The 12,827-nt window shown below is 41.3% G+C and overlaps 1 protein-coding gene across 1 annotated transcript in view; it reads left to right on the forward strand.

Annotated features, from left to right (window-relative positions):
- Positions 1–12,827, forward strand: part of MYO3B (myosin IIIB) — a gene marked incomplete at its 5' end in the record, with an annotated part of 464,298 nt that overhangs the window by 56,567 nt on the left and 394,904 nt on the right. Inside the window, 5 exons of the mRNA XM_081260604.1 lie at positions 1,150–1,333; positions 2,026–2,160; positions 9,239–9,343; positions 9,572–9,671; positions 12,385–12,461. Of these exons, the coding sequence (XP_081116730.1) occupies positions 1,150–1,333; positions 2,026–2,160; positions 9,239–9,343; positions 9,572–9,671; positions 12,385–12,461 (601 nt within the window). The remainder of the gene's footprint in view (positions 1–1,149; positions 1,334–2,025; positions 2,161–9,238; positions 9,344–9,571; positions 9,672–12,384; positions 12,462–12,827) is intronic.

Here is a 12,827-nt window from a genome sequence, read left to right on the forward strand (position 1 = left end):
GAGAGGGAGCATGGGAGGAATAGACAAACTTTAGATAGGGCAGAGGGGTGGGAGGGGAAGTGAGGGGGCATGGGGTAATTAATGATAGTAGAATGTGATGATCATTATTATCCAAAGTACATATGTGAAGACATGAATTGGTGTGAATATACTATGTATACAACCAGAGATATGAAAAATTGAGCTCTATATATGTAATAAGAATTGTAATGCATACGGCTTTTATGTATAAATAAAAAACAAATTAAAAAAAGAGTTTGAAAGCAAAAAAGGAAAAGAAAAGAAAATCATTAGAAATGCAAACTGGGATCTCAGTAGGAGGCACCAAGCCAAAGAGTGGGGGTTGGTTGCCATGGCTCTTGCTGTTGGAGCCTGGGGATCCTGCCCATGGGATCTAAAAGCAGACCAGACTTAAGACCCTCACCCAGCCTTAGAGCAAGAAAACTTGAAGGGTTTTTTCCACAGGCTATGTCTTGGGTGACTTTGCCTATTGAGCTTGCTGTTGGTACTTAACTCTACGGAGCTATGTCCTTGGTAAACAGGGCACTGTCAACTAAGGTAGAGTGAATTGACATGCCCTGTGAACCCCTCCCTGTGATTCATACATGAGGCTCTTGCTGTATGAATGGGATCTGAGATTGGCTCATGTTCATAGGCCCAAAAACCTACCAGCAATGGGTGTTATGCGTGGATGTGTCTGGTACATCCAATAATTTTCTTTGACGTTGCACACAGAGGTTAGGCATTGGTTTCCAGTGGCCACCAGGGAACCCTGGTCAAGTTTACTGTATCCTCGGGACAAAGGTTTTTAGACTTGCAATTTTTACCTACTTTCCCGGGCAGCAGCCACCACTCACTGCCTAGCTAGACGACTGCCCAGTCATGATCAGCACCTCGTCGTTGGAACTTTTACTCTCTTCTATAGCATGTAGATCATCTCCACTTTGAGAGCTGTATTTTTAGGGTGTGTCAGAGCATTCTTAAGATTGCTTCCTATTGTGCTTTCAGTCTACTTAAAATAGGAAAGGGAAATAGAAAAGAAAAAGTAACAAAAATCACTGGTTAAGAAACAAATATTAGTATTTTCAAAGCCCACTGGCTCTGATCCTGTAATCAATTGTCGGACATAACAAACTTTCTCTCCACCAGGAAACATCTATATGGATTATTTCATTACAACTCCATGATGCTTGGTCTTGAATCGCTTCCGGATCCCACAGACACCTGGGAAATTATAGAGACCATTGGTAAAGGCACATATGGCAAGGTCTACAAGGTCACTAATAAGAGAAATGGGAGCCTGGCTGCAGTGAAAATTCTGGACCCCATCAGTGTAAGTTGTACTAAGCTATAACCACAGTCTGGTGTTTCAGGCATACTGAGCTTTCAACTGATTTTAGAGATAGTCATGAAAGCTGACAGGAAATCTCAAAATGGGCCATGATTTGTCAGCTCTTCTGAAGGAAGGGACCCTTCTTGTAGTTAAAACTTTACTTGACTTTGTTTCTTTCTATTTGATAATTGGTTTGGTTTTGGCCCTCTGGGCTCTTCAAAAATTACTCTCTTGGAAAGAGTGATGTATTTCACTCCTAGTTTCCCTGTAGGTCCCAAAGTGACCTGGACTTGTGATATTCGATCATCCTAGGTTGACATCTTATTTCAGAGCACTGGATTTAGAATGCTCCATGCCTTTTTGCACATTGAACTTGTGTGTGACCTATCCTGTGTCAGGTCCCTTCAAGATACTTCTGCTTAACTGCTTTAAAAATTTAGACGTTTTTCAATAAAAAAGATATTTATAATAGTATCGTTAAGAAAAAGAGAATGTCATAAAGAAATATTAATGAATTAATAACTGTAAGATTTAAATCAAGATCTGAATCTCTGTTGTTAGGTTTTTTGAAGATAAGGTAATGATGACATTAAAAGTATACGTGTTTTATTGATTCAGCATGATGCCATATGTGGGCCTTTCTCTGCACTTTTGTCTTTATCCAGTGTGTGTGTTTTTCTTACTTTGTTTAGGATATGGATGAAGAAATTGAGGCAGAATACAACATTCTGCGGTTTCTTCCGAATCACCCCAATGTTGTAAAGTTTTATGGGATGTATTACAAGGCGGATCACTGTGTGGGAGGACAGCTATGGCTGGTCCTGGAGGTAAGAGGCTCCTGTTGGGTAACCATTGATTCAAACAGAATGCCAGGGGCAAGCAGATACTTCAGTAGTGTTTTACAGTACACGTTGGAGGAGCAGGTCTCTCCTGTGTGACACAGATACCTTACCTGATGTGGAATTCTCTCCAGTTCTCACAGGTAGGCTGCATACTGAGAAAATTTTTATTCTTGCTTCTCTCCTCAAAAGTTTAATCATCTTTTCATCTCCTAGAGAGCAAATACAGGAATCCAATTGGAAAAGATTATTTTGTTCCCTAGACTACAAACAATTCTTAGAATATTGTTCAATTAATTGCAACTCATTTTTAAAACTTGTAAACCCAAGAGGTTCTTGGCTTACCATGTTTGGACTGGCTCATCTGCGTTCATTAGTCCTCATCATAGATTGGATTTCCTGCAAACTGACTCTGAGAGTTGCATATAGAAGGCTTATTGGAGAATTCTCGAAGAGGGATAGGTTTGGAAGAAATCGTGGAAAGCAGATGTGGCAAGATAGACATTGAACTGTGATGTGGTTGTAACTAAGGCCTCAGCAGATCTTCTGAGGAAGTGGAGAGCTGGGCCTTTGAAGAGTTGTCCTGAACTGTTATCTCTGTGTTGGCCAGTCATTGGCTGCACCCTGCCCCTGGGAGGGAGCATGAACTTGGGGGAGGCAGTTAACTATACTTGGGGAGAATTTCTAGGAGGGGTGCATCTGGGAGCTGAGAGCAGGGAGCAGGAGATACTCCTACCAGCATCTGCTGTCAAGAGGGAATTTGAAGGGACAGCACTGTATCCACTAGAGCCCTCCATTTTCTCTCCTTTGTAGGCAGGAATGAATGTGTGTATCTGGATGCAAAAGGGTCAATTCCCCAAACTCCAATTCTCCATGGGACTAAAATAACAAGGACAATGGGACAGGCCTCTCACCTCATTCTCACCAGGCCCACCCTGATTTGATATGTTGCAGTCATAGCACCTCAGGTGTGGCCAAGGTAGCCAGGAAGGACCTTGGCAGATGAGAAGGCACTGTGAGAGAGTACCCTGTGCCGGTGGCCCCCTGCCAGCTTCCTCTTGTTTTTTTCAGGGTGACCACAGGCAGATAATGAGGCTGCCCTGAGACACTGAATTCGTTATACCTTAGCAATCCAGTATGCTGACATTTATGACTTTTGCCAGTTGTTTTGGCTCATCCCAGAGCTGATAGATGGGATGCTGAATGTCTTCAGTCTTTTCTGTCCCGTGATGGGCCCTATAATCAGGTTGCTGGATGGTTGGGTATACCCAGAACCTCTGAGTCTTATACAAACATAAGATTTCTAGACTTCCAACACAGGCAGGAGCCTCAGATTTTCTTCAGTTCAGTCCTTTGGTGTTCACTTCATGGACAGAGGCCCAGGGAGCAGAGCAACATGCCTACAGTCACATAACCAGTTAGATGCCAGAACTGGAGGGAAAGCCTCTGTGTCAGTCAGTTTTTTGTTACTATAACAAAAGACCTCAGATACAGAAGCTTAAAAGAGGATAGGTTTATTTGGTCCACAGTTATAGAGGTTTTAGTCTATGGCTGATCGGCCAGTTGCTTTTCGGCCTGTGAAGAGGCAGTACCTCATGGTGGGAGCACAAGGTGGAGGAGGCTGCTCACCTATGGTTGCTGGGAAGAAAAAGAGAAAGAGGAAGGGCCATGGCCCCCAGTATCCCTTTGAGGGCATGCCTCCAACTAGGTCCCAGCTCCTACGGGTCCCACCAGCTCCAATAACACCAAGGGCTGGTTACCAACCTGTCAACATGTGGTTCTTTGGGGAAGGCTTCTCAGAACCATAGCACCACGCTCCAGCCTGCTCTGTCATCATGCCCTGTGCTGTGTGTGATGTTGGGGGGTATGGAAACACAGAATTGGGGTCTTGAGTTGGGATCGTGACATTTCCTGACCACACACACAGAGCTGCGTGACAGTGACAGGCCACAGAGAGCAACCTTGCTTGCTGTGTTGCTCCATTGCAGCTTTTTAAGGTGTGCTTTAGAAAATGCACACAACAAAATCACCATCTGTTCAGTATTGTTCTCCTCATCCTGTGCATTGAGATTAAATTTATGTTGCCTTTGCTCTTTCCTTGCTGAATGTGGTGAAAGGACAGGTGAGAAGCTATTCTACACGGCAATTTTAGAGGATAGGCAAATGTTATTAATAACTCCCTTAAATCACCTCTACTCTGAAAACAAAAGCAAATAAAAATGTCATTTCCGAAATTCATTCCTAATTTGTTAGTAGAAAGCAAACAAAAGCTCCCTTTCATGATAGACACCATATATTAGAAAGGTATGGAGAGAAAACATACATAATGTTGTGGAAAATTTGCGAGTGTTTTATGTTAAGTGAATATTAAATTCTTAAATGTCTGTAAGTCCTATTGTCTCTCACCTTAATAAAATGTAATAAGGAATTAAACCTTTGAGCAAAACACGATACTCAGAAAGAATATCTAATATGTGCAAACACATGAACTATATTTTCTCTTTCTCCTTTTAGAGTAATGCTTGACAGGTAGAAGCTATTCATTTTAGCATGAATCAAATGTTCAACTTAAAAGGTTGAGAGTGCTGTAAATAAGGCTGGAAAGAAAGAAAAGAAAAACTTTGTTTTTAAGCCAGGTTAAAAAAATTAGTTCATAAAAATCTGACCCCCTCTCCTGAAATCTAAGTATAAACTTCAGTATCTAGGTATGTAGAGTCAAAGCTGGGGTGTGTGTCTGTTCATTGTTTGCTTTTACATACGGCCCTAGAAAGTCCAGTCTAGGCCAGAACGTCATCGGAAGTGTTAGAAATCAAACCATTGTCACCCACTGATACAGTGACCTGGAAAGTCCAGAAGGTTAACAAATCAGGGTTTTAGCAGGATTCGAATGGGGGGAACAGGACTGGTAGGTTCTGATGGGCCAGAGACAGGAAGCACTAAAGTATTGAACCCCGACTTAGACAGTAGCTTCTGGCAAATCTGGAATGAGAGTCACTGGAGATGGGGAGTCAAGATGATGGACAGAACACTTGAATGGAAGAAATGCGACAGAGTAGCATCCTGCATGCATTTTCTCTATGTGCTCATAAAAGATGGCTAAGAAGCTGAGGTGTGGCAGTGATCCTGCTCACCCATGACTGTACCCTACGTGTGCCTACGGATTCTGAGATGGGAGGTGGGAGCTTCAGTGCTAAGCTACCTCTTGTGGTATGAGCATCTCCCTCTGATGCAACTCTGATGCAATTCTAGGGTGTCAAGTGACATGGTTTTCATTTGTCTGCTTGCAAGCCAGTGACTACCTGGTACTCATGATCTATTCCCTCACAGTGAATGTGCTGCTCTGGACTGAGATGACACTTCCTGAGTCATCTTCTAGGGTAGTTTTGACTCTGATGTTTGCTTTATGTTCTCTGTAGAACCTAATAGTCCTGAAAGACCTTGATCTTGACAGCCTAGTGAACAAAATAGCACTGAAAAGAAATTCTTTTTTTTTTTTTCTGCCATCTGACTGAGTCACATCAAATGGGTAGGTACAGAAGCTGCTTGACAGTTGGAGCCTGGGCTGGGACACAAGTCTGGAGATTGTGTGCACGGGCCATTCTTTAGTGATGTAAAAGAGAGTTGATGGCTTATTGAGCAAGGAATATTTTATTGCTTGAAATTATGACTGTCCTAACAAATGCACATACTGTGATTGAATCAATATTCAACGTGTTTTGGAAAATAGATGTGGAATGTAAATGATTTTTCTATTTTTCTTGGTTTGGAGTAAAATGCTCATTAAATTCTAAATGCATCCAGCTGCCACATTTCTGAATGCTGAGGGCGTAGGGAGGAACCGCAGGGATGGAGACACACCTCTGTACTTGAATCTGATGGCTGGCAAAGTGGGTGGGAATGAAGGGCTTATGTGCCAACCCTCTGGGCAGGGGCAGGAGGCTTGGTTGCCTTCTTCCAACTCTAAGGGGATTTTTTTTAATTTGATGCATTTAAATATAATTCTTGTCATGTCCATTTCACTGAACACCTACTCTGGATAGATAATGATGAGTATGTACCTGCATACCTGCATTCATTTTTTTTTTTTTAATATCCAATTGACCTAAATGTTTTTTCTATAACCGGCAGGCTGCACTTTAAAAACCTTGCTGGTGGGCTTGTCAACTTCCTTTAAAGGTGCCCTGAGCAGTTTAATTATACGTTTCTGAGGATTCTGGGAAGTCAGATAGCTCTTAAATTCTGACATTTGGTGAACAAAAGGTGCTGCCTGAGTAAGATCCCTTTGTTGTTTTGAAATCCACAGCTGAGTTTTGATCCTGCTGACAAATAACTGCTCTTAATCCCTTCATGGGTTCTAAGGCTCTGAGGAAAGTTTGTAAATTGGCTACCCATCTAAAATATGGCTCAAAAGGCCCTAAGTGGCAAATTCAGCCACACGTAGGGTAGGGAAGGAGAAAGGAGGAACAAGGGAAGATTATAGGCCTGTATTTAGCTTGGGTCTTTACCTAGCATTGAATTTAAATTTTCCCTTGGTAAAATTTCAGTAGTGCATTTGTAATTCAAGGAAGTGTATGCCTCCCCGAGATGGGAGTCAGGCTGGGGAGTGCCCTGACAAGGGCACCATCCTGTCTTGCATTCCTGTTACTCCTTTGCTCTGGAGGAGGAAAGGGTGTTGAGATTTCTCTCAGTCTCCCAGCATCTGCAGACTCTTGTCTCTTCTTCACCTTCCACATCCAGTGGATCAGAAATTTCTGTTCATTCCATCTCATAAGAGCCTCCCAAACCTGCCCTGTCCTTGTCATCCTCCTGACTTGACTTTTTGACCCTTCCTCCCTCAATGGCTTCAGCATCTCCTGATAGATACCCAGGTCTTTCTTCTTCCATCCATGCTCTAATCTACTGCCTGAGTCGTCTTTCTAGAATACAAATCTGAACATTAAGACCCTCTACCTAAAAGCTTACTTTCCTTATCTAATGATATGTCATGCTATTAAAAATAGATCTAGAATAATAAAGCCCATAGTCCTTAGAAGGGCATTTCTGTCATTCATTCCTGTCCCCCACCTTCTTTCCCTATCTCCCTAACCCAGGAACCTTGCACCCTTTGTCCCAAGAATAGCAGTGTTTAGAATTCATGAGCACATGCATGCACACGCACGCACACCCCCCCCCCCCACCACCACCACTTTCCTGTTTCCTTTATTTGTTCGGGATGTTCCCAGACTTCTTTTCCTAGGGTACTCTTCTCTTTCTTACCTTTCTGCTCCAAATTCATTTGTCCTTCAGACTTACAAATGTTATGGCCTTCAGAAGAATTTCTCAGGCCAAACCCCTTGTGGTCACCCCTTATCAGAGTTCAGTCTTCCCTCTTTGGTGCCAACATGCTCCTAGGCACACCTGTCCTTCCTCAGCCCATACCCAGTTTCTCATGTGTCCATTTCTAGGTGTCGAACCCTTTGAGGCTAGGTGTTGTGCTGTATTTGTGATTGAGTAATAGCTTATAAACTGGCCAGTCACAGACTACTGGGAACAAAGAGGTGCACATTGAATGTTATTTGTCCTTTCAGAGTCATGGAAGGCAGCTAGAATTGAAAGAATACAGAGTTCCTCAGAAGATGGCGTTACACTGTTTTTTTTTTTTTTTTTTTTTGCCATTAAAATAAAATACTTGAGATAACTAACTTATAAAGAAAAAAGGATTATTTGGGCTCACAGTTTTAGATGTTCCCGTCCATGCCTGTAGGTTTCTAGTGGGGATGCAGGTTAGCAATGTGAGGATCAGGTGACAGAGCACACACCCAAGTCATGGTTAAGGTAGCAAATGAGAAAAAGGAATGGAAAGGATCTACAATTGACACTCCCCTTTGCTGTGTGTGTGTGTCTGTGTCTTTATCTTCATTGACCTTAGGGCCTTTCCTCCTAAAGGTCCCCAGCACCTCCCAATAGCACCACCCTGGGGACCAAGCCTTTAACATATGGGCCTTTTGGGAGACATTCAACTTCTGAACAATTAGAGCAAAGATATGATGCTGGCACTCAGCATTAGGGACATTAGAGGCATCCTGTTAGTCTGACATTGCTAGACAGTAGATTCTAAGATCACTTCCTCTAATCCCAAACTGGACCATCATAGTCTTTAATGCATTTCATTGCTTTTAGGATCCCTCCTAAATAATTCCCAAGAGATGATAATTTTATGTTTGTTTTAAAGATTCCCTAATTCTATATTAGATTTGTAGTCACGATATGTCACTTATGAGCAATTTATGATGGCTTGTGCCAAACCCAAACCTGCACATTGACTTCTGGGGTTAGCAAAAATTATCCTTGAAAAACTCTTAAATTGCTGAGAAAGTACAATATACCTGCTTTCTGTACTCATACTTCACTGATACAAAAAAAAGTCACAAAGTAAAATCTTATAGTGTTTTAAATTATAGGGACAGAGAGATGCTTAAAGTTGCTGAAAAGCTAAAGTTGAATACGAGAAGGCCAAGTGCACCTATGACATAACTCTGCCCCCATAAACCTGACACACATTGATTGGCACATCTAGAAAGAGCTACTGATCAGGCTTCTGATGTCTGCAGTGCATCACTGAAAATCACTGAAATTTATTTCCTGTTGGTTATCAAGGGCATCCATCTTGCCTCTTCCAGTCCTTCCTTATCCTCAAAATGCACATTTGAACAAAAAAAGAAAAAAGAATAATAGGCATATCAGATGAAAAATATCCAGTAAGCCACCATGATTTCTTAATAAGCTTTGCCCGCAAAAATTCTAAATAATAATTTGTGCTTTCATATTTTACTTGACAATTAAAAAGTCAGCTTTTTTGGGTGAACACTTTGGCTCATAAATCCTTACCTTGAATAAAGAACACAAGTGCACACAGAGCTAGATTTGACTGGCTATTGAAAATTTGAAGTCTAATTACTCCAGGATGGAGTTTGTGATCAGCAATTTTACTATGTTGAGTGAGTAACCAGTGGGATTCCTTCCTAATTGACATTTCTTTCTTTCTTTTTTTCTACTCCTCCTTTCTGCCTGGCACCTCTCATCACAGCTGTGTAACGGGGGCTCTGTCACTGAGCTGGTCAAAGGCCTTCTCAGGTGTGGCCAGCGACTGGATGAAGCCATGATCTCCTACATCTTGTACGGGGCTCTCTTGGTAAGAATGTACTTTGAGCTGGGGATGGCAGCTGATGGGACAAGTGGTCCATCATGGGGGGCCTCATTGTATCTTAATGACAGGGAAAGTGCCATTTAATATGCAAGGGATATTGACAAAAAGAAAGTGGAGTCAAAAGTGGACTTTGATTAGACTTTGTAATAGTGGGGTAATTGCTTTAAAATAAGCGTGTAAATCTCCCCTTCCTCTCTCCTGGTGGCCTTGCAGGGCCTTCAGCATTTGCACAACAACCAGATCATCCACCGGGATGTGAAGGGGAACAACATTCTTCTGACGGCAGAAGGAGGAGTCAAGCTCGTTGACTTTGGTAATGACTGTGTGTCATTTGTTTTCTTGATGTGTGCAGTTTAGCCAAAGGGGACAATTTACTGCAATCTCAGAAGACTGACGCCTCTCTGCTACACCACAGGCTGAAGGACTTCTCCAGTCAAACGCAGGCTGGGGAGTGGGGGGCTTACCAGATGGATCACCCTAGGAGATGCTGTTTGTTAATCGATTTTCAGCTTTAGTAGCAATTTTATTAAAGATAGAAAATAAAAGTGTTGCAAAATCTGTATACGGGGTAAAAATGGGAGTTCATAACCCACTTGAATCAAACTGTGAAATATGATATATTAAGAACTATGTAATGTTTTGAACGACCAACAAAAAGAAAAAATAAATTAAAAAAAAATAAATAAAAAGAACTTGCTGGGATAGTTTTTGGTTTTCTGCTAAGAATTTCACATCTCAGGGCAATTGTTTATAATTTGCATTTTTTGTCATCTCTTCTTTTGCATATGAAAAGAGAAAGCAGTTTGGTTTTTCAAAGGACTTTCACTAGCCTTAGGCATACTTATTCCCTGTGAGCAGAAGGTAGGATAGTCCTTTGGGCCTCAGAGCTAACATCTCTTTAAATTGTGATTATTGCTGCGACACATAAGGATGGTAGAACTGAAAACATTAAGGGGAAATGGAAGGATGGGAGGAAATGCAGACAATGTCACCTGAGGCCAGAGAACTGAAATATCTTTTCACAACATTCAGATGTTGATATTGGCAAACCAACAAACCATTTGGTTTTCCATTTTAGGTTTATGGGCTGGTTTATTCTTATAAATGAGTTCAATACTAGTTAGTTCCTTAGGGTCATTGCTACAAATGATGAAAAAACATTTAGATAACATTTCAAATGTTATCAATATCATCATAATAAAAACAAGACTAACAATTTTGAGTATTCATCATTTTATTGGTAAGAAAGAATTTGGCATAAAAATATGTCAGTGAATCATTTGCTTTTCAGAAGAAATTACTTAAAAGCAAATGAAGTTCTTCCAGGTGTATTCATCTGTTTACAAACAAATAAGCAAAGAAAAATAGCAGGGCAATACTTTGTTCTTATGCTCCTCTCTGAATAGGAGGAATCGAGCTTCAACATTGTGCTGTGTGTGTAGCAGAGATATATTTTCCACGTGGTCCAGAGGGCAGTGCATATATTGGGAGGGAAGTAGCTTGCAAGGAGGCAGTTAAGGATGAATACTGATTTATCCACTCACAGAACTTTGCTATTTGCCCAAGGGTAACTCTTCTCAGTTTCTCCAGTAGAAGGATGTTAATGTTCAATTGTGGCAAAACAAATTTCTAGAAATTGAAACCAGAAAGCCATAGTGGTTACTACCAAAATTGTTGTGGCAGTCTTAGTAAAGTGGGAAATTATCTGTCACAAATAGAGTTTAAAGAGCCTTCTTGCTGGAAGCACTGGTGCATGCCTGGAGGCCCAGCTTCTTAGAGGTTGAGGCCAGAGGAAAAGGTGAGCCCAGGATTTCCAAGACCAACCTGGGCAATAAAGCAAGACCCCATCTTTTGGATATAGCAAGCAGCTATAAAAACAAACACCCACGGGTCCTTGGAAAATCTAGGCCTCCCCCTCAGGGCTGTATCCTTCACTAATGAATACAGTCCACAGTTCTGTCAGTGGAACCCCTTGTCGTTCTGTTTAGGGCTGTGTTAGACGTCTGCTGATATAAGATAATACCTGACCATTGTGAACACACTGCACAACGGTCCTCTTATTTGGTCTTAAGAAGAACATTCTACGTCAGGTGTATCTGTTTGTTGTCATTATCCTGTTTAAGGTTGAGACAACTGAGACTCAAGCTGAGGCAGTCACACCTCAGTAAAAGGCATAATTGGGATAGAAAACGGGTCTCCCAACTCCTAACTCGGTGTACCTTTAATTTCTACCTTATGGTGTAGAGAAGAGAGTTAGAGGACATTGGAATTATATTAAAATTCAGGTCCTCAGCATTGAGCTTCAGATAATAACGTTACTGTCAATTTCTCTTTCCATTTGAAAAACATAACTTTCTTGCCAAGTTTCCAGGCTTCTAGGCAAGATAAAGCTGTGAAATCTTTTTATGTCTACACTGATGCTCTATTATAGATAATATATGCCAATCTTCTTCTTCCATAAAGTGAAGCACCTTATTAAGAAAGAAATCACCTGAACTGGGAAATATAATAGGAAGATATTTTGGGTTGATCCTAGATATTGATATTTTTCTTTTGATTCCAAATTTGCAATGATATGGTAGGAATATTCATTAGAAAAATGTCTGATGATTCTACCTAATGATAGTATGATAAATGCTCTAACCCAGCGCTTAGCAAACTATAGTTCATGGTCAAATAGGACCTACCTCCTATTTTTTTGTATGGCCCATGAGCTAAGAATGACTTTTTATATTTTTAACTAATTGGAAAAAACCAAAAGAATATATTGAGATATAAAAACTTCTGAAATTCAATTTTCAGCATCCATAAATAAAATTTTATTGGAGTGAAGCCAAACTCACCCAGCTACGTGTTTTGTGTGGCTCTTTAGCCTTCTAACAGCAGAACTGAATAGTAGTGAGAGAGGTCAGATGGCCCATCGACCCTAAAATATTTACTATCTGGTCCTTCAAGAAACAGTTGTCAATGCCTGATCTGGAATCATCATCTACTCACTGCCAAATTCTGATACCCGTTTCTTTTAGGTGTCTCAGCTCAACTCACCAGCACACGATTAAGGAGAAACACATCAGTTGGCACCCCGTTCTGGATGGCCCCTGAGGTGAGCAAGGTGTATCTAGTTCTTTATGTTGTTGAGTGCCTGGATACTGTGGGTTTTTATGGATGAGTCATATGTTCTCCAAAATTTTCAGGAAGAAGGAATTCCTGTATCTTCATAAAGAGTTATAGTAAGTTCTAGTATTTCTGGTAAGAGTTCTATTTTTGGTGAGTGATGCTTAAGGCTTGATCTCAGAAGCAAGATTAAGTCACAGCTAGCTCATAAGGGACCTTCATGCAGTTAGAAGAAGGTGCCCCCTCCAGGAGATGCAGCCCTCTCCAGGGTCATGGCTGGGAAAGTCCATCCAATCTTTGTCTAAGAAAAGGTCACCTTCCCTGGATGGGAGCAGCCCCAGTGACCCATGGCTTG

Source organism: Spermophilus citellus (genome assembly GCF_964194105.1).
Source record: "Spermophilus citellus genome assembly, chromosome: 11".
In the NCBI taxonomy this organism is placed as follows: domain Eukaryota; kingdom Metazoa; phylum Chordata; class Mammalia; order Rodentia; family Sciuridae; genus Spermophilus; species Spermophilus citellus.